The sequence below is a fragment of the Saimiri boliviensis genome, chromosome 2 (genome assembly GCF_048565385.1).
Source record: "Saimiri boliviensis isolate mSaiBol1 chromosome 2, mSaiBol1.pri, whole genome shotgun sequence".
Lineage (NCBI taxonomy): Eukaryota > Metazoa > Chordata > Mammalia > Primates > Cebidae > Saimiri > Saimiri boliviensis.
In genome coordinates this window covers 197,819,572-197,846,696 of record NC_133450.1, presented here as the reverse complement: position 1 = coordinate 197,846,696, position 27,125 = coordinate 197,819,572, and the positions used below count along the sequence as shown (strand labels likewise).

Below are 27,125 nucleotides of genomic sequence, written 5' to 3'. Positions count from 1 at the left end.
TTCTTTTTGCCCTTAGGTAATCATACATTTATAAAATTTATAAAGAGGAGACTTCTATCTGTCACCGCCCATGCACTGCTTTTGTCTGTCCAGCAACTTCTCCGTGTTCCTTCTTCCGGTAGCAAGGCCAGACAGTCGTTTTACCAAAACATATGCTCGCTAACTAACAGAAATAACGTGGTACTCCTTGTAAGCATCTGGCTTCTGAGGTTCAACTATGAGAATATGGTCTCTTAATGAACGTTAAGCTGAGTTTGCCTTTTAGGTCCACATGTTGACAAATGTATCAGAGTAATCTCTGTCCTAGAATCAGAGGGTGTGTAGGCACTGGTAAAAGTAGTTAGCTCTGATTCCCAGCCAGTGTACACGCCTGCTTTCTGACTCACAGCCTTGTTTCAAATCAGACATTGGAAGCCAGGAACTGCCTGGTGTCCCTCTGCATAAGAAGCTGAGCCAGGGGGCAGGGGTCACAGACAATGCAGACTAATGTATAGGACATTGGAAAATAGTAATTTGTGAGGAAATTGTTTCAGACTTGGTCCACCCTTATTTTTAGCTGCTTCTCTAATCATTTTTCTTTTTCCAGTGCTTGTATCTAACCCATTTTTTTGGTGCTTGCATTATTTTTTCAAAGATCAAAATGAACTTTATGTTTTCTAACAGTAAGAGTATTACCTGTTCATAGTGGAAAATGCAGACCATTTGGAAAATAGCAGAAATGCTGAGATTAAACACTGTTGGCACTTTACTGTATTTCTTCCTGTCCTGTTCCATTTTCTTTCTTCGATTTCTGCTCACGTGTTTCTAATTGATGAGGTTTGACTTTTGGTTTCCCTTTCCAGAGGAGAAGCCCTTTTTCATTCTGCCATTTGTTACCCGGGTTATGGAGGCTGGCGACCTTTTACTAAGCAGAGAAGCTGGACCAACTGGGGTTCTTTCAGGGGGAGAATGAGAAAGAAACTGTTTTGCAAGTCCATAGCTATTTCTCTAGGGCCCTGTTAGCTGACATTGACATGCCTTGCATTGCTCTGCAGCTCCCCTCCCAGCCTCAATCCCCTTGTGCATTTCTGGCCTTAGAGAAAGCAAAGCAGGGGCTGGAACAGGGGAAGCTGCTTCTAAACTCAAGGTTTGGTTACAGCTGTTTTCGCTTACATCACTGGCCCTGTTTTTTGTCTGGCATTAAAAAAATTGGAAGCATGTGATGTTCCCATTGCGGATGTGGTGGAAACTCTCCAAGTGAACATATACATTTTTCTTGGCAGCCACTTCTTGTGCCCTGCTTGCCCCTGGTCCAGGACAAGCAAAGACCATCTGCTTCTTTCAATAGAACACCTCCAGGTCCCTTTGACCACAAGTTACTCATTGTCTAATTTGTAATTTCTGTGAGCTAAATGGGAGAAGAAAGTTGATAATTTTGACCAAAGCACAACCTTTGAAAGAAAAAGAAAAAGGTAGCGAATGTCTTCTGAGGAGCTGCCTTGGTTCAGACAGTGCCACCCATTTCCCTCCATGATCCACATGACAAACCTGAGTGGGTGGGTCTCATTGTGTCCATTTTGCAGATGGCACGAAGGCTCAGAAAGTTAGGCAACTTTTCCAGTCATCCCATGAATTAATTGACAAAACTGGGATTTGAACCCAGAACTGTGGGATTCCAAAGCCTGTGTTGTGGTCTGCTTTGTGGAAAAACTCCAGTAGCAACTGGAATAGAAAGGAGACTCTTACAAGGAAGAAAATATGCACTAGCAGAACCTGGAAATTGGGAGGAAATGAGGACTTGAGGAGTAAGATGAATGAAAGCCGACATAAGTTTCACATCTGGGTGATGGGAAGGGAGGAAAAGGAGGCAGCATCTCTGATGTCCACCTACCGCTGACCAGCTGCCTGGCATTGCTAGGTTTGGAGACTCAGCAGTGAACACACTAACTTCTCTGTTCTCTTGGGGCACGTGTAGGGTGAGAGACAGAAATAAACAGGTCAGTGTTTAATGCCACAGGAGGGATAGGTGCAGTGAAGGAAAATCAGGGTAAGGGGGATAGAGCATGAGAAGGTGCTGTTTTAAAGGGGGTGATGAGGGAAGCCCTCTCTAGGGTGACAGTTGAACCTGTAGGAAATGACAGCTGTCTGTGGAGAGAGAAGGAAACTCCAAGCAGGAAGAATGACAGATACAGAGACACTGATGCTAGGGCATGCCTAAGGAATGTGTTTAAGGACCAGGGAAGCTGAGCAAGTTGTTGGGGGGGGGGAGGGGAGGAGCTAGAGCAGGAGTGGGGAGTGCCATACAGGCCTGGCAAGACTTTGGATTCAGGCTGGGTGAGATGGGAATCCAGTGGAGGGTTTGGAGGGAGGGGATGTGATGAGATCTAGAGTTGAGACCATTTATACTCTGGTTGTTGGGTTGAGAAGAGATTGGGATGGGGGAAAGGGAAGACAGAGGACACTTCTGGATTGAGAAAACAGTAAGTCAGTTTCATTCATTCATTCATTCATTCAACCGATCATGTTCAAATACCACCGTCATCCATGGGCTAAAGGATGAAGAGCCGCCCCTCCCTGACAGTCAGGGAGCACCTCACAGGTAGTCTGGAGTGTGAGCGGAGGTGCAGGAGAAAGAGTAAGAGTTGTCCCCTAAAACAGGTGCACAGATACAGAGACACTGATGCTAGGGCATGCCTAAGGAATGTGTTTAAGGACCAGGGAAGCTGAGCAAGTTGTTGGGGGGGGGGGAGGGGAGGAGCTAGAGCAGGAGTGGGGAGTGCCATACAGGCCTGGCAAGACTTTGGATTCATGCTGGGTGAGATGGGAATCCAGTGGAGGGTTTGGAGGGAGGGGATGTGATGAGATCTAGAGTTGAGACCATTTATACTCTGGTTGTTGGGTTGAGAAGAGATTGGGATGGGGGAAAGGGAAGACAGAGGACACTTCTGGATTGAGAAAACAGTAAGTCAGTTTCATTCATTCATTCATTCATTCAACCGATCATGTTCAAATACCACCGTCATCCATGGGCTAAAGGATGAAGAGCCGCCCCTCCCTGACAGTCAGGGAGCACCTCACAGGTAAAGTCTGGAGTGTGAGCGGAGGTGCAGGAGAAAGAGTAAGAGTTGTCCCCTAAAACAGGTGCTGAGAAAAGAGTCAATGGTTTGGAATAACTCAGTAATTTATGGTGCTTCTTTAGAAAGATTTGCTGGCTTTATATGGGAGGAAATTTTTTTTTTTTGATTGGGGAGTGTTGGGATGAAGGTGAGGCTGCCTATGGAAAGAGGAGTGAGTGGCTTTTACTCACTATTGTTTAAAAATCTCTTGGGCTGTTCCAATAACCAATAAAAGACAAAATGGCCTGTCCCCTTTCTATCTGTATGCCCCCTAGAGGTTATGAAAAGATAAAGTTAGGAAAAGCTATCTACTTCACCTAACTGTGTGCTTGTGGAGTGTGCTAGATGCCCTCTCCCTGGGAAAAAAAAAACTCTGTGGCCTCTGACCCACCTGTGGAGAGCCTAGTTTCCATCTGGAGGCGGAAGGCAAAGCCTAGGACGCAGACAGTGCTGGACCGCACGACTCACGGGAACCAGCAGGCTGTAAGGCTGAAAGCGAGGCACACGGAGCTTCCCAGGCTGGGTGCTGGGCCTCGGGGCGCTTCCCCTCTGTGCTCTGGAGCTCAGTCTTCCCAGGAGGTGTGAACATGCAGTGACATTTCAAGGAATGCAGGGATTTATTAATGATTTATGGTGAAATGTTTGGAAATACAAAGTGCTCTATACATATTTAATAATAGCATTGGGGCTGAGAACTCCACAAAGTGCTGGAATGCATTTGTATGTAAGACAGAGCACTGCCCGGGTGATGGATGCTTGTTGAGTGGCAGTCACAGACACACGCCTGGCTGCCTGGGCTTTCTGATTCACCCTGTTGGGGCTGTTCTGTGCAGGGCACCCTCCTGTGTGGCATGGATTTACCCCTCAGCACACGCTGTTTTTGCTTGCCTATCTTCATGCGTAGAGGGTAAGGTTCAGACCGCGGTATAAGCATCTACTGCCCCCCAGGGTTACCAAAACCAGGCCAAGTCAAAGTTGTGTCTCAGCAAGCTCCGTGAAGCGTGGAGAAGTTGAGTCCTCAGAGACATGATGTGACTTTTCTAAGGCTGTAAGCTGACGAGGGACATAGCTAGGGTTCAGACTTGAGTTTTTCTTTGTTTTTGTTTTTTTGAGGCGGAGTCTTGCTCTTGTCGTCCAGGCTGGAGTGTAATGGCACTCGGCTCACTGCAGTCTCCACCTCCTGGGTTCAAGCAATTCTCCTGCCTCAGCCACCCAAGTAGCTAGGCTTACAGGCACCCACCACCATGCCCGGCCAAATTGTTTATTTATTTATTTATTTAGTAGAGACAGGGTGGTCTCAAACTCCTGATGTCAGGTGATCCACCTGCCTCAGCCTCCCAAAGTACTGGGATTACAGGTGTGAGCCACCACGCCCCCAGCCCATACTTGAGTTTTTCACCTTAAGCTTTTTTCATTGCCTGACACTTTATTGAGATGAAGACGGAAAACTTCACAAACAGTACCCTTTTCTCAAAGGGAAGGGGGTCCTCAGTTTCCACACTGGAGCTTGAGGAATTTTAAAAGTGAGTCAGTTATGGAGGATGAGAGCAGTTCCTGATAGGCTCAACCACAGTCAGATGTAGCTGTTCAGAGAAAGCATTCTGCTCTATAAACTGTAAGACAATCCCAGTGAAACAAAGCCCAGGGGCTTCACCGACTCTAGACTGTGCTGCTCAGACTTTAATGGGCACAGGAATCACTTGGGCATCTTGTGAAGCTGTAGATGTGAAATCTGCAGGTCGCAGAGGGGTCTCAGAATCTGTTTTTCCAACAGTGTCTGCAGTCATGCTGATGCTGCTCGTCCTGGGTCACAGACTGGGTAGCCAGGTTCTGGCAAGCTCATCCCAAAGCTTTGAAATGACATCAGACAAAACATGTTCTGGGACATCGCTTTTGAGAGGTCAAGAAAATAAGATGTTTCTTTCTCTTCTCCTCCCCAACCCTTGCACTGCCCTTTGCTCCCTTCCCCTCCCTTCCTTTTCCTCCTCACCCCTGACACCAGCTGTTCAGCATGAGGAGCTGGAGTGACATGCGACAGGAGGTGATGTTTCTGACCAACGTGAACAGCTCCAGCTCCTCCACGCAAATCTACCAGGCTGTGTCTCGTATTGTCTGTGGGCATCCCGAAGGAGGCGGGCTGAAGATCAAGTCTCTCAACTGGTATGAGGATAACAACTACAAAGCGCTCTTTGGCGGCAATGGCACTGAGGAAGATGCCGAAACCTTCTACGACAACTCTACAAGTGAGTGTCCGTGCAGACCCCAGCCCTGCCTTAGTTCTGGCCTTGACCTGTGTCGTCTCCTCCCTCTGAGCAGCGTTAGATGTTTACATGCCCGTTGGCCCGCTAGACTGAGCTCCTCCTGGAGGAGAGAGGCTTCTCTTGATTAGCTAGCTGTCCCCAGTTCTTTGAACGCAGCCTGGCACATCTCAGGTGCACAGTAGTGTTTATCGATGGAATGAATGATTGACAGCCAGCCTCCTGGTTTTCTGGGGAATGTAGGAAGGTGGCTTCCAGAGTAATCAAGAATGAGATAATGGCGGAAGGACAAATCCTGCATGATCTCACTTATATATGGAATATGTATAAGGTACAAAGTGTCAGTTTCACATGATGAATAAATTCCTGAGATCTGATGTACATCACGATGACTATAGTTAGCAAGACTGTGATATACTTGAAATTTGCTGAGAGAGTAGATCTTAAGTGTTCACACTACACAAAAAAGGTAACTATGAGCTGGGCATGGTGGCTTACCCTTGTAATCCTAGCACTTTGGGAGGCCCAGGTGGGCGGATCACGAGGTCAAGAGTTCGAGACCAGCCTGGCCAACATGGTGAAACCCCATCTCTACTAAAGATACAAAAAGGTATGGTGGCACGCACCTGTAATCCCAGCTACTTGGGAGGTTGAGGCATGGGAATCGCTTAAACCTGGGAGGCGGAGGTTGCAGTGAGCTGAGACCGCTCCATTGCACACTGGCCTGGGCAGCAGGGTGAGACTTTATCTCAAAAAAAAAAAAAAGGCAGCCATAAGGTGATGGATATATTAACAGCTTGATTGTGGTGATCCTTTAACAATATATACATATATTAAAACATCATTGTATACCTTAAATATGTACAATTTTTATTTGTCAGTTATACTTCAGAAAAGCTAGAAAAACACTTTTAAAAAGGATAATATACTAGTCTTAATATTACCAATGAGGTAAGCTTTATAATAACATACAAAGAAGTAACAGTAATGATAATAACAGCAACAACAACAAAACCTTAACATTTAGGTAGAATTTCTTATGCACTATGCATTCTGTTTATCTCATTTTACCCTCATGACAACCCTGCATAGAAGATTTTTTTTTTTTCCTTTTTTTTTTTTTTTTCCTGAGACAGAGTCTCCCTCTGTCACCGAGGCTGGAGTGCAGTGGCACGATCTCAGCTCACTGCAGCCTCTGCCTCCTGGGTTCAAGCGATTCTTCTGCCTCAGCCTCCTGAGTAGCTGGGATTACAGGCACATGCCACTGCACCCAGCTAATTTTTTTTTTTGGTATTTTTAGTAAAGGTCAGGTTTCACCATGTTGCCCACGCTAGTCTCAAACTCCTGACCTCGTGATCCACTCGCCTTGGCTTCCCAAAGTGCTGGGATTACAGGTGTGAGCCACCATGCCCAGCCGGGAAGATTCTTTAACCCCACATTTCATAGGTTCAGAGAGGTTAAGTGCCTTGGTCAGAGCCATATCAGAGTTAATCCACAAAGCCAGCACTTAAGCACAAAACTGCCTGGACCTGTGCTCTCTAAAATAACTGTTGGTGGTATGTGTGGCCTCACACTCGGACATTTGATCTGCTCTTTGTTTCCCATTCTTAGCTGTGAGGCAGTGTTAAAGAACCTTGTATCTCCATATCCACTTCCCACACTTCAGCACTTCCGTGGGCATGTGTGCCGTATGCCTGGTGGCAGCAGGGACCCAGTGTTACAATTTTGGGATGGCATCCTTTCCCTTGAAAACTTGATGCAGGTGAACCTTTTGCATTTCCAACCACAGGTGTGTCTTTCAGACACTGAGTGAGGCAGGTTTGGTACTTTATTGTAACACGAGAAGCTTCTATTCGTCTCTGGAGTAAAGCACTCCAGACATTTGCAAGTTGCTTTACAAGCCTGAAGAGGATGGTATTGTAGGCAGGCTTAATGTATATGTGCTGCCAAAATCCCATCTCCTCCTCTCCCCCAGCTTGCAAGTCGACCCAAGGGAGCCTTTATTTCCGTGACAGACATAATTGTGAGGACATCCTCATTAAAAAAAAAAAAAAAACACACATTCTATTATCTTTGCAGCATATAAAGGATACTTAGTATTTTAAAAATCCCTGAAAAACTTACAATGACATTTAAAAAAATCAGAGATCTTGCTGGATAACCAAAATCATTTGTCTGTTACAACTTTTGTATTTGCGTTTTTGTTAGGTGGATATATACTGGTTTGTGTTAATTAAAAAGAAAACTTTGGTTTTTGCTCGAAAACTGATATCTGAATTCAGCCTTCTGGTTGCCCCTCAAGAGTTAGTTTAAATGTTAGCAGTGAAAACAGCAGTGAGGCTGGCATGTGAGTGTGAATCTGGAGTTAGGAGGGGTCATGCTTAGTGAAAACGTTTTTCCAGATCAGCTCAGTTGTGAGTTATCCATCACTGATGTTATAATAAGCTCTGATTATTTATCAAGCATCATTCTAGAGGCTTTATAGATAATATCTCAGTTAATCTGAGATAATATTCTCCGCATCTCTGCCAAATAGATGTTATGAATTTTACTTTTACAGAGGAGCCAACTGAGACTCAGATAAGTTACTTATGTGACTATTAGTGGTGGAGCTGGGATTTGAACTCAGAAAAGCCCTTGTAAGTTTCTGTTAGTATATGACCGTGCATATGAATGTTTGTCTCCCCTCTTCTTTGTAGCTCCTTACTGCAATGATTTAATGAAGAATTTGGAGTCTAGTCCTCTTTCCCGCATTATTTGGAAAGCTCTGAAGCCTCTGCTCGTGGGGAAGATCCTGTATACACCTGACACTCCAGCCACAAGGCAGGTGATGGCTGAGGTAAGCTGTCCCCAGCCCAAGACTCCCTCCCCAGAATCTTCCCAGAACTGGGGCAAAAACCTCAAGATAGCTTCAGAGGTGTGTGCTAGGTATACTCGGAGCTCTTCTGGAATTCCCAGAGTGAAAATCTCTAGTCTGATGCAGACCAGAGTTGAGTGATAAGGGCCAGCTCCCTGGTCCTGGGTATAGAATCATAGTTACCAGCAGGCATTTCTTGGTGATGGAGAGGACTGGTACAGGGCTGCTGTGATAGGGTATCTTTTCATGAAGGAGCTGAAGCGCTCATTGTCTGCCTCTCCTCCTCTTTCTGCGGTCCCTGGCTTCCTACCTGACTCCAGGTGAACAAGACCTTCCAGGAACTGGCTGTATTCCACGATCTGGAAGGCATGTGGGAAGAACTCAGCCCCAAGATCTGGACCTTCATGGAGAACAGCCAAGAAATGGACCTTGTCCGGGTGAGTGTCCCTCCCATGACCACGTACTGAAGCAGGAGCGGCCGCAAGAAACAGACCTCTCAGACACCGAACTGGAAAGGAAGGGGTTTTGTTATTACGGCCCGGGAGCAAGGCTCTGTGTTTTGTGCAAATGGCCAAGCTCCCCTAACAAAGAGAAGCTCTGCCTTTATATAGGCTTACACTCTAGATACTACACGTGAAAGGATGTTAGGTTTACAGCCTTAGAAATTACACGTGAAAGGGTCTTGGGCTTACAGCTTTAGAAATCACATATGAAAGGGTTCTGGTCTCCAGATGGAGGAGTGGGGTGGAGGTCTGATTTTGTTTGAGTAAAAACAATGTCTTCTAGAGAGAGTCCTCCATACCACGCGTGCTATCTTATGGGAAGGTGATCGAAGAGGCGCTGCCAGTCGGCCAGCCTTTTCTTCTATTGAAATGCAGTGTGGAGGTCAAGGGGGAGGTGATCCCAGATGCCTGGGTCTCCTTCCTCACCCCCGCTTTGAGACCCTCACCGCTATATAGTATTAGGGAGAGGTCTCACTCTTGTTTTCATTTCCCAGATCCTCTGAAGAGACTGATTGATAATGATTCATATAATATACTTGTGATGTCATTTTTTGGCTAACTGCAGTAGTGATGAATCCCCTAATCATCTGAAGGAACAGAGGGAGTAGACAAGGGAGCAGTAAACGAACACCCACTATTGTTATCTCACTTATGATGAGGGTTTTTAACCCTCCCAAGGCTGAGGACCAACCTTTAAACAAGAGCTCAGGGTCGAATTTATGCCATCCCTGCACAGGCACGTGTGCTAGCTTGGTTATGTTCTTAACTGCATGACCCTGGTCTTTTCTGTGCAGGCAGTGGTTGGTTGGTTTGAATTTTTTAGACTCCTCCTTCAGCTGCCAGCAAATCATCGAAGGCCAACCGGTTCTGCTAAATGGCATTTCTCATTGGAGTTTTGGCCAGAGCTTTGTCCGTTTCATTAACAAGTATTTCCAAGGCAGCCTGCACCTGGATGATCTGATTTAGCATATAGATAGGAGCCCCGTGTCCCCATGAGCCATTCTCTGTCCCTGTGGCCGGCCTATAGTCCTCAATAAATCTTTCCGGTGGCCACTTACTGTTTTCCCATTTACCTATTTGCAGACTTCTTTTCTTCGGGCGGAGTAGACTGGATGTCCTAACAGCTCACCCATCTTAACAGATAATAGGGAAAAAGAAGGCTTAATGATGCCTGTGACGCAGCTACCTGTCCGTCTTTCGGGCAGCTGTACGTATGCTCTATGTCCACATGTCCGGTACAACCCAGGAGGGGCTGTCCAGTCTCTCCGGGACCCAGGGTGACTCCAAGCACCCTGTAATTTTGGAAATGCTATGAGGCGGTTCTTTTCAGTACAGTTTGAGCTCCACCAGGTTACAGTGCCCACTGTTCCATTAAACAGTCGCTGCCCAATGCAGCTAAGCTTTCCGACGGCAACAGTAAAGTCTGTTCCTTCTCTGGCCAAACAATATTGTCCAATAATTGAAACCTTTAAAACCCAGAAACTGTTGGTTTGAACCCTTTGAACTGAGGTCAGGTCAGGGACAGGGTCAGAGGATAATAACTCAAAGACTTCCCATGGCCACCTGTCACCCATAGTCATCTCTCCACATACACGGAAGAAGTGACATTGAGGGAATGGGCCACATTGTCAGCAAATTGGAGGAACAAGATCTTTGTCTTTTTCAGAAGTTCTGGCACTGGCTTATTTAATATACCATAAAAGTGCTGGTACACTGGCCGGGCTGAGTGTTTTTGGATTTTTCCCTGAATCTGGATACGGACTTCAGGGTCAAGCCCTTTCCCATCAGTTCCTAGCATTACACTCTCCCCTTTTCCCCATTTAGGGTCTTGGGGGTTTGTGATTATTAATTCTACTGGGTTACAATGTCCTGAGACAAAAGGCACATTACTCCCTGGAATGGTATCTCTCCCTTTTACAAGACGAACGGGATTATTTGTATTATTTTTCAAGTGGCCCAGATGACGCATGACCCAAAAATGCAATTACTGCACCAATAGGTTCTCTGGCAGGTATACTTACGCTCTTTTGCATTACTTTGTTCCCATCCGAGGGGACCACAGCCCCCCTGACTGGAGTGATAAGCACTGATGGCTGCAAAGGCATCAAACCTTAGTGTAGCCTGTTTTGGGCTTCCTTTCTCCTCTGTTTTAGCTATTAATTTAGTAGGGCTATTCCATCGCCCTGTTAGGAGTCTAATTTCAAAAGTCATATGTGTAGGGGGCTGTGAGGGGCCGTAGCATACATCGGGCTGTCCGTCCCCTGGACTACACACCTTATACCGAGTACCATTATATAAGCAGGTTCCCTTCTGTGTCCCTTCATAATAACTGTAGAACAGAAGAATGGCAGTAACTTTCCATCCTACCTTAGTAACCTGGTGTACACACTGAGAGCGTCTTTCAAAATTAGTTAATGTCCCTGCTGTACAAGTCCCAAATATTAAGAAGAACAAGTCCCACGATGAATTTCCTCATGCTTCAGCCATGTGTGGACCAGCCAGCTTCCGGGATGTGGCTGGAGCAGGGTTTCTTGTCCCTCTTAAGGTGATTCTGCACTTGTTGTCTGGGTCTGGTGTAGCTTCCCAAGTCTCAGCTGCTGCCAGTTTTCACACGGCTGTGGTGGATCCAGGCTGGGATTCCCTCTACTTTTATGGGTGTAGGAGTGGTCAGGATTGTGGTCTGGGGTCCTTTCCACCGTGGCTTTAGAGGGGCTGAATTCTAGTCCTTTATCCACACATGATCACCTGGTGAGAAAGGGTGAACTGAGGAGAATGAGCATGCAGGACATCTTTCATTTATCCAGGTTGAAATATCCTGAGCGATTCTCCCTAGAGCTGGTAACTGGCATCCAAACTCAATCTTTCCCCACTCCTGAGGAGGTCCTGGGAGTGTCTGGAGTATGGGAGGGGGCCTATATATAAAACTTCATAGGGGGAATATGCTGTCCTCATAGAGGGAGTGCATCTAATTTTGAATAACACTAAGAGAAGTGCCTGCACCCACTTTGATCCTGTTTCCTGACACACTCTCCCTAAGCTGTTTTTGATGGTCCAGTTCATTCTTTTCACTTTCCCCCAACTCTGAGGGCAATAGGCAGCGTGCAGTTTCCAAAGTAATACCCCAAGGCCATTGCTGTCTTTTGGGCCAAATTCGCCACAAATGCTGGTCTGTTACCTGATCCAGTGCTCAGTGGCAGTCCAAACCTAGGGATGAGGTCTCGAGGCAGCACACAGGTTATTTCATGGGCTTCCTGGCACCAGGGGCAACGTGGCAGGGTTTAGGGTATTGCACAGACCCCCGAAGGGTGATGCGGAGATTTTCACTTTAGCAGCCTCAGGTATTTGGCAGGCCTAGTATTTGTTAACCAATGATGTCCTTTGGTATTCATTAGAGTCACTACTGTGTGGGGTGCTTTGATATTTAAATTCTTCCCGGAGTTGATGCTAGAACTTCAATTGCCATTCCTATTATTATTATTATTTCCGACACATACAGCATGAGAGGCTTTGTTAAATCAGATAGCCCCAAAGCCAGGGCTGACAAAAGTTTCACTTTTAGTTTCTGCCCCATCCAAAGAGTTTCTTGTCTCCTCCCCTCCTGGCTTTGTCACTTTGTGTAAGGGTTTGGCCAGTACTGCAAAGTTAGGAATCCACAAGTCACAAAACCCGCAGCTCCCAGGAACTCCCTCACCTGCCTTCTAGTCTCGGGTTCTGGCAGGTTGCAAATGACTTGCTTCCTCTCTGCTCCTAGGCTGCGTTCCCCCTTCCAGATGGTGAACCCCAGATATCACACTTGCTGTCGGCAAATCTGGGCTTTCTTTTTAAACACTTTATACCCACAGTCCTCTAGGTGTCAAAGTAAGGCATCTGTTCCTTTTGCACACCCAACTGCCGTGGGGTGTCCCAATAAAAGGTCATTAGCATAAAGGGGCAGCATGCAGCCTAAGTCCTTAGCAAGAAACTTGTGGGGGACGGTCACGGGCTAGTGCCTCCCCAAGGATGGTGAGAGCGTTTCTGAGCCCTGGGAAGCTGGGTCCAGGTGTACCAGGTGGTCACACCTGTTTCTGGATTTTTCCCATTGAAATGCAAATAGTTTTTGACCCTCAGAGGCCAGTCCAATGCTAAAGAAGTATTCTTTAAATCCAATCAAGTGAACCAACTATTCTCTGCTGGCAATAATTCCAACTGCATGCACAAGTCGGGTGCAAGTGGGTGCAAAGTCACTGTAGTCTGATTAACCAAATGCAACCCCTGCCTGGCCTGGGCGGAAATACCAGTCTTCAGTCCCTGCTAGGGAAGTTCTCTGCCCTCCTTGCTGAGGGACAGTGAGAGCCTGGATAACCCCTGCCTGAGGCAATCTTAGCTGCAGGGAGTCCTCATTATTGAATGGGATAGTTGTAGCCCTTAATTTGCACAAGTTTTGCGGGAGAAAGGGTGTAGGAGCAGTCCAGCAAGTACAAGAAAGTCTGTTTTTCTAGCACCTTAGTAGCTCTAACAATATTGGTTTTGTTTCCTTCGATGGGGGGTTACAGGGCTGTTGTCTGGACCATGGGCTCTTTGGGGGCGTATGAGCCCGGCCCCTCCTCCTTTAGTCCAGTGGCCCTTCCATTAGACTGAACAGAGTTCCTTCACTTTTGTCTGAAGTCTTGCACTTGGGTCTTCCTGTTTTCGTGTTAGCTGGGGACACCTGTCCTTCCAGTGCCCCACTTCTCTACAGTAAGCGCACTGATCACGTTGCAGGCGCGGGTGGGCAGACGGCGGGGCTTTCCAAGAACCCCCCTTTTCCCACACTCTTGGCGGTGCTCCCGTAATAGCGGCAGCTAGCAGCTATCAAGTTGGCATTTCTTTGAGCCTGACGCTGGTTATCTCTACGACTTTCTTTACAGCTCACTGCTTCTCGGTTCACAAACACCTGGTTAGCTATCTCCAGTGACTGTGAGGTATTCATAACCGCAAATCCTGCCTGTTTCTGCAATTTTCATCTAATGTCTTCTGACTGCTGACTGACTAATGCCATATTTATCATGCATTGGTTTTCAGGGCTTTCAGGATCAAAAGGAGTATACATGTGAAACACTTCATCCAGCCTCTTGTCTGTGTTAAAAAGATACATAAGCAGCTGGTGGTAGTCAGCAGGAATAGGGTTATGAGTCTGAATAATCATTTGCAGTAGGTCAACAAGACCTTGTGGCTTCTCGGTATCAAAAACTCTTCTGCTGCTGGGTCTGTCAGAACCTTGGGCTCCGTGTCTCTGCCACTGATTCTGCCCCATCCAGGCGCCAGACCTTGGGAGACTGCGTCTCTCGGTGGGGGGGTATTTTTTCTAGCAGTCTGTCCCTTGGCCACTAAAACAGTCACTGCCTGTTCTCTTAACCACTTCAGAGACTTCAAAACTAACTGCAACCACGAGTCTATGTATGGAAATTGATCAAGGTGTTCTAGCTCGCCGCGTATAACCTCATGCCTTACTTTGGAGACAAGAGACCTGTCGAGGGTCCCCTCTGGGGGCCAACCTACCCCAAATGCTAGCCAATCTACCTCACATAAAGTCCTTAATTTTTCTGGTATCATAGCTACTGTGTAATTTCCACTAAATCCCTTCTTGAAATTTTTCAACATGGTCTCTAAAGGAGTGGTTTTGCTATGAGTGTGACCCATGCCTATGTGCCAAAAACACAGTTCCCACTGTTAAGAGTGTGTTTCTGCACCCACTGCAGTTCCCGCCCAGTGAGATGCAATACACACTCTCCGATTTACATTCATGTCAATCCTTTTACAATGCCTAGATGGCAAAAGGCTCCTCCACTCAGCCTTATGTGGCTGTCTCTAATTCCAACTAGCCCTACAAATTGCTCGAAGCATGAGGCCCCTTCTAATGGAATGGGCCTGATATTTCCACATTTCACAGCTGATGAGTCCAGGTGGACCCCTACACACACACACACACACACACACACACACACACACACACACACAATCGCTCTCCTCCCTCCACTCAAATCAATAACATCAGCAAAAGCTTCCAAGGTTAGTTACAAAAAGTAGAGAGAGCCAAGTTCACAAGTGCCAACTCTGACACCTGTGGGTGATCAGGCCACGCTTCCACCTAAAGGAGGTGGACAAGTTTCCTGGGACCAATCCTACCATGTTTCTGTTGTCGGGATGTTCCAAGTACCCGTTCCTTCTCGGTGTTCAGCCACTGGGTGGATCCACACTGCGGGGCCTTTCCTGCTCTGCTCTGGCGAGGCTCTCCACTGGGCAAATACCTGCCTGGGAGCACTCTCAGGAACTGTGTCGCCCCAGTGGCGGGAACCCCCTGCAGGGATTCTCCGAAGGGCTAGGCAAACCACCTGAGAGGCTTCTCCTGCCAGAACTCATTTCCTGGTCAGGGAACCAAATGAAGCAGGAGCGGCTGCAAGAAACAGACCTCTCCGACACCGAACTAGAAAGGAAGGGGTTTTATTATTACAGCCCAGGGGCAAGGCTTTATGTTTTGTCCAAACGGCCAAGCTCTCCTAACAAAGAGAAGCTCTGCCTTTATATAGGCTTACACTCTAGATATTACATGTGAAAGGATCTCAGGTTTACAGCCTTAGAATGACAAGTGAAAGGGTCTTGGGTTTACAGCTTTAAAATCACATATGAAAAGGTCTTAGGTTTACAGTTTTAGGAATTACATGTGAAAGAGTCTTGGGTTTACAGCTTTCGAAATCACATAGGAAAGGGTTCTGGTCTCCAGATGGAGGAGTGGGGTGGAGATTTGATCTTCTTTAAGTAAAAACAATGTCTTCTGGAGAGATTCCCGCATACCACGCCTGCTATCTTGTAGGAAGGTGATCGAAGAGGCGCTGCCAGTCGGCCAGCCTTTTCTTCTATTGAAATGCAGTGTGGAGGTCAAGGGGGAGGTGATCCCAGATGCCTGGGTCTCCTTCCTCAGTACCTGCTTGATACTGGAGAGGTAAGTTTCTGGTCACTTTCCCAGATGTGACTGAGGTGAGAAGTCTTTCAGTTTATCTAGTTGGGATGTAATGAGCATAGCTAAAGCCACAGGACATCAGCTCTCCAGAAGTACAGGCCATGGTGCAGAGATAACACTGTGCATACCAGTATCCATGCCTCTGATGGTTAAATAGCAGTTTTGTGCAAAACTTAGTGAGAGCTGGTGTTTGGAACTAGAGTTGGGTAACTGCAGGACCTATTTTTATTTTTGGCTGCTGCCTGTCAGCCAGCCACAGCCTCTTCTTTAGCCTCCCTATGTCTTAGTAGGTTTCAGAAAGAGATGTGGGAGCAAAAGCATCATGTTCCGTGTAGACTGGCGTGAGATACGCATTCTCAGGGCACTGTGTGAGTGATGAGCTGCTGCTACTCTGTGAAGGAGAAATGCACTTAATGCTTCTGAGCCACTTGAAAGGGGTAAGTGCTCTACAGACAATTGGATTCAAATGTGGAGCAGGCCGAGCAAGAACAGAATGTCTCCTTTGCCTGAGCCTGAGTGCTATTTAATTACATATTCCCTGCCTTGCACCGAGTCAGAGAACCATTAGGCTATTTCCTATTTCTATGGTGAGGGAGGCCTCTTCCCTTTGTCTCTGCTCCCCTTAAGAAGCAGGGGAGAATTTTTCCACGTTTCTTGTTTTGAACCTTATTGTCTTTAAGGGTGGCTGAGTTTTAGGGGCTCTGCCTATGTGGAGGGAACACTTGGAAAGTTTAGGACTATTCCCTGATCCCCTGGGAGTCAGGTTACTGAGGAAGTCCCTCTAAAGACAAAGGACTTTATACTGAGTAAAGCATCAACAGTGATTTATATGGATTCATACGGACTAATAATAATTGCTCATGCCATTCAAGTGTGGATCTCTCCTCTAAAGGAGAGTTTTATAGACCTAAGTGTGGTTTCAGGCCTTTTCTTCCTGGTCTTCTCCTTGGAATCCATATATTTCTACTGATTGGACTTTTTCTTTTTGTCTGGCTCTCAGAGGATGATAGGAGGCCCTGTAAAGTGACTCAGTGAGTTTTTATTTGTGGGCAAATAGATGCTTCCGTAGTCTGAAATTGAAAGTTTGTCTAGATGCTCCAACTGTTCATAAGCTCTCAGTTTGTTAACATGGCAGTGGCATTCATGAGGAATCTAGCTGGGAGCATCCAGTGTGTACTCTTGGAAAGGAGGGAGCTGTGGCTAGAGAGAAAGACATGGGCATGCCTTGGAGGGACTTGTGTGTCAAGCTGAGGACCTTTAAGTTCTAGGGGACCAGGCAAGGGGAGATATAGATGCATTACTCTGATGGGGTGGATGAATTGAAGAGGGACGAGGGAAGAATGAAGGCAGAGACCAGGGAGGAGGTTATCCAAGTGGCCAAGGCATAAAGCAAGAAGTGAGGCCTGGTGACTACTTAGTTGAGGAGCAGTGAAAGAGATGGGCATCAAAGCGAGTCTTGCTTTCTGGTAGGGTGGATGGTAGGGCTGTCCAGTAGGTCAGTGGCTACTGGGGTCTGCAGTGGAGAAGGGTGGTTGGGCTGGAGATAGACGAGGGAGTCGTCAGCCTGTGGGTGAAAGAAAAGGGAACCTCCTTCAGCTGCTTTCTTCTCTCTCTCTCTCTCTCTCTCTCTCTCTCTCTCTCTCTCTGTCTCTCTCTTTAAGAATCTTCCTTCGTTGCCCAGGCTGAAATGCAGTGGTTTGATCTTGGCTCACCACAGCCTCTGCCTCCCAGGTACAAGCGATTCTTCTGTCTCAGCCTCCAGAGTAAGCTGGGATTCTAGGCGTGTGTCACTGTGCCCAGCTAATTTTTGTGTTTTTAGTGGAAATGTGGTTTCTCCTTATTGGCCAGGCTGGTCTTGAACTCCTGACCTCAGGTGATCTGCCCTCCTTGGGCTCCCAAAGTGCTGGGATTACAGGCATGAGCTACCACTCCTGGCCTTTCTTTCCTCTCTTAAAGAGTATTTATTGAATTCCACCAACATGAGTATGTCACCTCCTAGGACCTGGCATCTCCTACACGAGGTGGTGGCTGAGGCTTCCGATTCTGCTGGGGTAGTTCTGCTGTCTTTCTGCTGTCTCTGGAACTGTCTACACCTGTTGTTTCACCCCATCTGTCCCAGGGCACCTCTCGCGGGCGAGTCATGGAACCCTCTGACACTGATTTGCTCTGTTTTCTGAGCTGCTTTTAGCCCCTCATCCTAGGGCTCTGTTTCCTCTCTGCCTCCACTTCCAAGGTCAGTCTTAGGTCTCCTGCCCCTCACAAGCACCCCAGAGGGGCCATGTGCCCGGCAGTCTCAGCTGGCACGTTTTTCTCGTCTTGCTGTTCCTTTTGGCCATGTTGTTCAGAAGCCATATTGGGAAGGGCCGACGTCTCTTCCCTCTACTTTTGCTTGTTCCAAATTGGCTTCAGAATCGCTAACCCTGGCCTCTGTGAACTTTAATGAGGTATAATTTTATGTCTGTTACATCAAACAAAAATACATTCCTTCATGTTGATGGTATAAATTGCTATTGTCCATTGGAAAGCAATTTGGAATGAAAATTTCAAGAACCATTTAAAAATGTGCGGTCCTGTGTACCTCCATTCCACCCACCCCCAGGCGTGTTGCCTACTGAAATAATTTTAAAGAAGTCACCAGATGAGAGAAAATGTTATTGCTCTATTAATTGTTATCGTGAGAAACTGGAAATAGACTAGATGTTCAGCACTATAAGAATAATTAATGAAATTACATATACTCTATAAAATCATTACGCTCCCATTAAAATAATAAATACCAAGCCACAAGGGGGAAAAAGCTTATAATGTTAGTGAGAATAAGACAGATTTTTTTAAAAAGCGGCAGTTTTCAAACCCTTGGAGACTCCAGTTGGATAGAGCCAGGGTTTCATCTTCTCTCTCGAGGCTGTGATGGGAGCTGCAAACGTGTCTCCTTTTTGCTGAGTTTGCAGCTGCCGCTTTTCTGGCAGCACATCTGTGCAGGCCTCTGCCTCGGCCCCTCGGATCTGCTGATTGAGCAGCAGATTCATCTCTCCTTCCCTTTCACGTTGACCTATGTAAGGAACTAACCAGCAAGGGAACAAGAAATGGAAACAGGGCTCCTTTGCACCGTGACCTCTACGTCCTGCAATGGGAAAAGATTGTACTTTTGTTGGTTTAACTAGCAGTATTGTTTTCCCCCACTAAGCAGGAAGAAAGAATTCAGTCTAGGGTTAGGGTTTTTATGTGGGATCAACAGACTACATCTCAAAAGAGGAAGGTGATAGAACGCAGTGGGGAGGTGCACTAGAAACAGAGGGCTTCTGCTGTCATTCTGACTTTGCTGCTTAATAGCTGGGTGACCTAATCTTAGCGACTGAACCTCTCTGAACTTCGGTTTTTCTCATCTGTAAAATGGGGAATATTAAAAGGTTACTCATCAGGCTGGTGGCTGGTGTCTCTAATCCCAGCAGTTTGGGAGACTGAGGTGGGAGGATCACTTGACCCCAGGTATATAAGAACAGCCCAGGCAACAGGGCAAGACTATGTCTCTATGAAAAATTTAAAAATTAGCCAGGTATGGTGGTGCACACCTGTAGTCTTAGCTACTTGGTAGGCTGAGGTGGGAGGATCGCTTGCGGTTGGGAGGTTGAGGCTGCAGTGAGCTGTGATTCCACCACTGCACTCCAGCCTGGGCATCAGAGGGAGACACTGTCTCAAAACAACAACAAAAGGCAAAAAAATGAAAGTGCCCTCTTCGTGGACTTGTGCGAGGTAAATTGTATGCGTTTCTCAACGTAGGAACTAGATAGAGGACATACTGTGGTTGTTACTGTAGTTCATACTGTTAATGAGATGTGTGGTACAGTGAGAAGCAGGTGGACTCTGAATTCAGACTGGTCTCACTTTGAGTCCCAGCTCCACATCTGGTAATAGTATGACCAAGCCCTGGTTAAAGTCATTTCTTTTTTCTTCGGCCTCAGTCTTCTCACATATAAAATAGGGACACTGTCATCAACCTCACAGATGTCTGTGAGGATAAAACAATGGTTTTGTAAATTACATAATGCACATCAAGATTTAGTTGGTGTTTACTACTTAATACTTTCTCTTTGGAATGGCAGATGCTGTTGGACAGCAGGGGCAATGACCACTTTTGGGAACAGCAGTTGGATGGCTTAGACTGGACAGCCCAAGACATTGTGACGTTTTTGGCCAAGCACCCAGAGGATATCCAGTCCAGTAATGGTTCTGTGTACACTTGGAGAGAAGCTTTCAACGAGACTAACCAGGCAATCCGGACCATATCTCGCTTCATGGAGGTGAGACTCTGTTGCTTGGATCATTTAGAAAAAACTTACGGTTTCTTTCTCTAAGATGTTACAATAAAGTTCAGGCTGGAGGCAAGTTTAGAAATAATGCATAGTCTCATTTACAAAAGTATTCCCCAAGCCTAACAAAGGATTTGGTAACAAAAGGCACTCAATAAACATTAGTTGAATGGTTGAATGAGTAAATAAACTCTAGCTTTAGCAAATTAACTCTAGCTTTATTCTATATAGGCTCAAGGGAATATTTCTACCCATTTTCTTCAAGGTTTTCCTATCTCAGTGACTAATGGCAGCAAAGCATTCCCTTAAAACGGCATTACTTGTGAAACTTATCTGAAATCTAATTCAGGACCAATTACATTTTTAAAATTTAATATTAAAAATACATCAGCAGGAATGAGTTAAAGGTTTTTTGGTCTGTTTGATTGGTTGGTTAGTTGCTGTGAGCCAGAATTACTAAGAAAACAGAAAAGTACGATAAGATCATTGTTCGTTTAACCTCTTTTCTGCCACAAAATCAATAAATAAACATATCCCTAAGTTACTCTCAGAATTTCTCTTAAATTACAGTGAAAAACCCAAATCCTCCCTTCTTGGTTGAAGATTGGAAAACGGCATTAGAGAGGATTAGAGAGTGAGGATGAGCAATTGTGTAGAGCAAGGATGAGCAATCATGTAGTAGCACTTGCCTCTGAGGCTAGGATTTGTCTCAGTCACTGCTTGTTGTCCTGGCTGCCAAATGTTCTCACATAGGCTGTTCTTCTATCAGTGTGTCAACCTGAACAAGCTGGAACCCATAGCAACAGAGGTCCGGCTCATCAACAAGTCCATGGAGCTGCTGGATGAGAGGAAGTTCTGGGCTGGCATTGTGTTCACTGGAATTACTCCAGGCAGCATTGAGCTGCCCCATCATGTCAAGTACAAGATCCGAATGGACATTGACAATGTGGAGAGGACAAATAAAATCAAGGATGGGTAAGTGGAATCCCATCACACCAGCCTGGTCTTGGGGAGGTCAAGACTGCCCATTAGGACAAGTGGTACTTTATTTTAACTAAGAATTTGGTAGAAATTTCAACAGCAACAACAAAATTAAACTTGGTGGCATGATTTTGGTGAAACTGGTACATGCCTTGCTAGAAGGTTTTTCAAAGGTCATAAAATATCAGTATCTTTTGATTTAGCATTTGATCTGCACCATACATTCATATATTTATATCCTAATTTCCTTGCTCTGCAAGTGTTTCATATAAAGATGCATCAGGTAAAAATAAATGTTTTTTGAAGCCGAGGGAGTGCAAAGAGATAAGAACTAACATTTAATATTAGCTAGCATCTCAAGGGAATTAATTCCAGGGAATTAAATCAATAAGGAAAAACAAAGAAAAAAATAGGCTTTTGGTTCTCTGTGCTGGTGTTAATCATTTCTGTGTAAAAGGGCAAAAGCATGGTTAGGTAAATTTTGGTATGACCAAATTGATGCAACGTTTGGCAGCCAGTGGAGGGGAAGAAAAGGAAATCAACAAGCAATGTGTTCATTCTGATTATATTTATTTAAGAATATGTGTACATATCAGCTGAGACTAAAAGTAAAATACAAAAATAGCTGGTGCGGTGGCTCATGCCTATAATCCCAGTACTTTGGGAGGCTGAGGCGGGTGGATGGGTCACTTGAGATCAGGAGTTCGAGGCTAGCCTGGCCAACGTGTTGAAACCCTGTCTCTACTAAAAATAAAAAAATTAGCTAGGCATGGTGGTGGGAGCCTGTAATCCCAGCTACTCAGGAGGCTGAGGCAGGAGAATCACTTGAATCCAGGAGGCGGAGGTTGCAGTGAGCCAAGATGGTGTCATTACACTGCAGCCTGAGCAACAAGAGTGAAGCTCCATCTGAAAAAAAAAGAGAGAGAGAGACAAAAATAGAAACAGGGGCTTGGTAAGGGTAGCAGGGTTTTGGGTGATTGAATTATTTTTATTATATGGTTCTAAAGGAATACTTGATTACCTGTGGTTTGGTTTTAGGTACTGGGACCCTGGTCCTCGAGCTGACCCCTTTGAGGATATGCGGTACATCTGGGGGGGCTTCGCCTACTTGCAGGATGTGGTGGAGCAAGGAATCATCAGGGTACTGACAGGCACTGAGAAGAAAACTGGGGTCTATGTGCAACAGATGCCCTATCCCTGTTACGTTGATGACATGTAAGTTACCTGCAAGCCACTGTATTTAACCCATTTGTATTGTGCCAGATGATGTGTGTTTGTGTCTGTTTGTGTGTGTGTGTGTGTGTGTGTGTGTGTGTGTGTGTGTGAATGATCTGGAAATAAGATACCGGATGTAAGTTGTCAACAGTTTCAGCCACACGACAGACATACATACATGTGTACACACTAGTAAACCTCTTTTTTATCCATGGTTGTCACTTTTTAAAAATTTTTGGAGACAGAGTCTCTCTCTGTCACCCAGGCTGGAGTGCAGCAGTGCAATCTCAGCTCACTGCAACCTCCGCCTCCCAGGTTCAAGCAATTCTCCTGCCTCAGCCTCCAGAGTAGATGGGACTAGGTGCATGCTACCATGCCCAGCTAAATTTTTGTATTTTAGTAGAGACATGGTTTCACCTTGTTGCCCATGCTGGTCTCAAACTCCTGAGGTCAGGCAATCTGCCTGTCTCAGGCTCCCAAAGTGCTGGGATTACAGGAATGAGCCTGTCACTTTAATTTTTTACACTCTGCCCTTTTGGTCAAAATTTGATCAATCTGCAAGTTTAACATATGTCATAACAAACACATGCAAGCACATACTCACATATAACCCCAGCCACAGAAACAGCATCTAAACTTGTAAAAGCACACTTTATCTAAATGTGTGCACTTCTCCCTATGTGGTAAACCACATTTCAAAACAATCCGAATAAAACTAAACAAAGCCTCTTCATCTTAGACTTTTTAGAAGATCTTTCAGTGCTGAGTCACTCAGCTGCCAAGTTCTCATTGTGGGAACTATGCCTTTGGATATAATGATTTCTTCTAAGACAATGGGCAGAGGTGTAGTTATTGCAAACATCTAAAATATGTAATGTCTCTTCAAAATTCTGGAAATTCTCTCATTCTCTCTTGGTGGTGGTGGTGGTGGTGGTGGTGGTGGTGTGTGTGTGCATGTGTGTGTGTTTGCGCACGCGCGCGTTTGTGTGTGGGTGGGTGTGTAGGGATCCGGATGCAGAAGGAGCAGTGTTCTTCTCCTTGTATTTGCTCTCTGTTTTGCATTGAATAGCCTGTTTCCTTGTATGGCTATCTATAGCTTTTCCAGGTCACCAGAAATTATCCTGTTTTTTACCTTCTAAACAATTAGCTGGAATTTTTCAAAGGAAGACTTTTACAAAGACCCCTAAGCCAAGGTTTACTCTAGAAAGGATGTCTTAAGATGGAAGCAGGGGAGTTCAGGGACATTGAGAGCCGCTGCCTGTTGTCATGTAGTGAGTATGTGCCTGCATGCCAAAGCTTTCATCTGAACCTCAAGTTCAGGGTTCAAAATCTGTGTCCCTTTTACTTTACAGATCTGCGTTTTCTATTCTAGTTTGGAACCTGAAACATTCCTGATAAGAGCTACCTGAAGTGTATGTCTGTGCTGTGATTAGAGTTACGATAAGCAAGTCAATAGTGAGATGGCCTTGGAGATGTTGAGCTTTTGTGAGATAATGAGTTGGTTTTTTGGTTTTGGTCATTAGTACTTTAAAATAATCTACCTTTAGTTTAAGTATGGCTCATGGTTACCTAACTAGGGTTGCTAAAGGAGGCCCCCAAAGAAATTTTGTTTGGCACTCTTTTGTTAGCCTAGTTTTTGTCTCTCCGTTGCACTGCTCATGAAGCCTTGGGTCATACTTACATTTCAGAGTCCGGAGGGCCTTTCCGTCTATGGCCCAGATGTGGTGCTCTCTCTAGCATGCAGGCCTAGGGGCCTTAACCTGTCACCTTTCTCACATGTGTCTTTCTTTCTCCCCATGTCCTTCCTTGGGGCCTCCAGCTTTCTGCGGGTGATGAGCCGCTCGATGCCCCTCTTCATGACGCTGGCCTGGATTTACTCAGTGGCTGTGATCATCAAGGGCATTGTGTATGAAAAGGAGGCGCGGCTGAAAGAGACCATGCGGATTATGGGCCTGGACAACGGCATCCTCTGGTTTAGCTGGTTCATCAGTAGTCTCATTCCTCTTCTTGTGAGCGCTGGCCTGCTGGTAGTCATCCTGAAGGTAAGGCAGCCTCACTTGCTCTTTGCTGCCGGGGAACTCCGAAATAGCTCGACACAGGGTAAGGGAGAAGAAGAAAAACATCCAAGCCTCTGGTAGAGAATGAGTCATACCTGTCATTTCCTGCAATTTAGTCAATTTATATTTGGAGAAAGTGAGGCCCAGAGAGGGGCAGTGACTTGCCCAGGGTCAACCCAGCTGGTTAGCAGCTAAACAGGACTAGAGTGCAGGGTTCATGCTTTCCAGATAAGCACACACTCCTCTGTGCCATGCTGTCTAGTTGGCAGTGGTTCATGGCAGCATCTGAGAACTATTTATTTTCTTAGATATATTGGATGGTGATTCTTCCCAAGTTTCTGAGAATAATAATCAGAAGGGTGTATATTGTGGCAGGTTAGACTGTCTGGAAGCAGAGGCTGAAATAGAGTTTGATGTATGGGTATTTATGAGGGCTCAATACCTGTGGAAGGGATATGGAAGATGCAGGATTGGTCAGAGAGAGGAGTCGAACCTGATGCAGGGCCAACCCCGTGGGCCACGGTAGAATCTATGCTGCTTGTTGGAGTTGTTCTTCATCGAGCTGAAACATCAGTCCCTTGTGCTCCCCCACAGCCCCCCTCCTGACACCACCTCAGTCAATTGCTGGATGTGGGCTGCCCTGGGAAGGTCATGCCCCAGGGCCACATTGCTCTCTGCTGCTGTGACAAACCCAGAGTTGCTGACACCAGGAGGCCGTCTACTGACAGCGGGGTAACAAGCCTTCTCTGGATGGGAACTCTGGGCAGTGCAGTTTTGTGTCTGCACCATACATTAATATATTTATATCCTAATTTCCTTGCTCTGCAAGTGTTTCATATAAAGATGCGTCAGGTAAAAATAAATGTTTTTTGAAGCCGAGGGAGTACAAAGAGATAAGAACTAACATTTAATACTAGCTACCATCTGTAACAAGTAGTTCCTACTGATTGCCAAGCACTGTTTAAACGCATCACATGGGCTGCTTACTCTATCCTCACTAACCCTTTTAACAGACAAGGAAATGAGGCTCAGGAACGTCAAGGACTCTATTGAGGTTCCACAGTAGGATACAGTACTTGCTAAAAGCAACCCTTTCCTCATGCTCTGACATCTTAACTGCAAGGGCAAGGTCAGTGGCAGGGGTGGTGGTCCCATGGTCTGAGACAGCTGCATGCTGGTGGGTCCAACAGGCATGTATCCATCACCTGAGATAAGCTCAGACATCCACAGGAGTTTCGGTGATTCTGGGAATGCGGACTCCATGGTGATCGAGGGGGAAAGGCAAGTTGCCTGGCCGTTTTTCTTGGGACATTATCTCCCACAGCTCTCCCTTGGTGCCACCATTCATAGTCCTGATGTAAGGAGGAACCAGTTAAATTACTTACTGAAGAAATAAAGAGCAAATTCACCCACTGAGATGGCGTAGAAAGCCTTGGCTTCTCTTCTGTTTATAACTCTGCCATTATTTTTCTGTGTAGTCTTGGGTAAATCACTTATCTTCATCTTTTTTTTTTGAGATGAAGTTTTGCTCTTGTTGCTGAGGTTGGAGTGTAATGGCATGATCTCAGCTTACTGCAGCCTCCACTTCATGGGTTCAAGCGATTCTCCTGCCTCAGCCTCCCAAGTAGCTGGGATTACAGGCGTGCATCACCACTCCTGGCTAATTTTGTACTTTATAGTAGAGATGGGATTTTTCCATGTTAGTCAGGCTGGTCTGGTCTCAAACTCCCAACCTCAAGTGATCTGCCCGCCTTGGCCTCCCAAAGTGGTGGGATTACAGGTGTGAGCCACCACTCCTGGCCAATCACTTACCTTCTTTTTTTTTTTTTTTGAGACGGAGTTTCGCTCTTGTTACCCAGGCTGGAGTGCAATGGCGCGATCTCGGCTCACCGCAACCTCCGCCTCCTGGGTTCAGGCAATTCTCCTGCCTCAGCCTCCTGAGTAGCTGGGATTACAGGCACGCGCCACCATGCCCAGCTAATTTTTTGTATTTTTAGTAGAGACGGGGTTTCACCATGTTGACCAGGATGGTCTCGATCTCTTGACCTCGTGATCCACCCGCCTCGGCCTCCCAAAGTGCTGGGATTACAGGCTTGAGCCACCGCGCCCGGCCCCCACTTACCTTCTTTAGGATGATAATGGTCAGTTTCCTCACCAGAAAGATGAACAGCATTACCCTTCTGCATTATCTCTAAGATGAGTAGGAATAAACCCTGCCTTTTTTCTGTAGATCATACAAGTGAGTGCTTGGGATTGTTAAGGCAGCACATTGAATGTGTCTCTTCCTTCCCAGTTAGGAAACCTGCTGCCCTACAGTGACCCCAGCGTGGTGTTTGTCTTCCTGTCTGTGTTTGCTGTGGTGACCATCCTGCAGTGCTTCCTGATTAGCACACTCTTCTCCAGAGCCAACCTGGCGGCAGCCTGTGGGGGCATCATCTACTTCACGCTGTACCTCCCCTACGTCCTCTGTGTGGCATGGCAGGACTACGTGGGCTTCACACTCAAGATCTTCGCTGTGAGTGCCTCTGGCTCTTGTTCAGTGGCTCTACAGCCACATTTGACCTCCCCTTTGGAGTCCCTGAATAAAAGCAGCAAGTCGAGAACAGAAGATGACAGTTTCTTTCCAATGGGACATGCACTTTAGCTCTAGATTCTAAGCTCTTTAAGGGTTAAAGGCAATGATTGTGTTTTATTAAATTGTTTACCTAGTCTTCTCAGTGAATCCTGGTTGAATTGAATTGAATGGAATTTTTCAGAGAGCCAGACTGCATCTTGAACCGGCCTGGGGATAAATGGCACTGAGGAATGGCTTCAGGCAACAGATGCCTTCTCTGACCTTTACCTCCCAGCTCCAGCTCTGTTGGCCATGTTAA

General features: G+C 46.1%; 1 protein-coding gene across 4 annotated transcripts in view; it reads left to right on the top strand.

Moving 5' to 3' along the window:
* Positions 1-27,125, top strand: part of ABCA1 (ATP binding cassette subfamily A member 1) — a 157,060-nt gene that overhangs the window by 85,462 nt on the left and 44,473 nt on the right. For all 4 annotated transcript variants that reach the window (XM_003925261.4, XM_074395116.1, XM_074395115.1 and 1 more), the window contains 8 exons: positions 5,098-5,338; positions 8,053-8,192; positions 8,531-8,647; positions 19,793-19,990; positions 20,769-20,974; positions 22,019-22,195; positions 24,015-24,237; positions 26,546-26,767. In XM_003925261.4, coding sequence (XP_003925310.1) covers positions 5,098-5,338; positions 8,053-8,192; positions 8,531-8,647; positions 19,793-19,990; positions 20,769-20,974; positions 22,019-22,195; positions 24,015-24,237; positions 26,546-26,767 — 1,524 coding nt within the window. The remainder of the gene's footprint in view (positions 1-5,097; positions 5,339-8,052; positions 8,193-8,530; positions 8,648-19,792; positions 19,991-20,768; positions 20,975-22,018; positions 22,196-24,014; positions 24,238-26,545; positions 26,768-27,125) is intronic.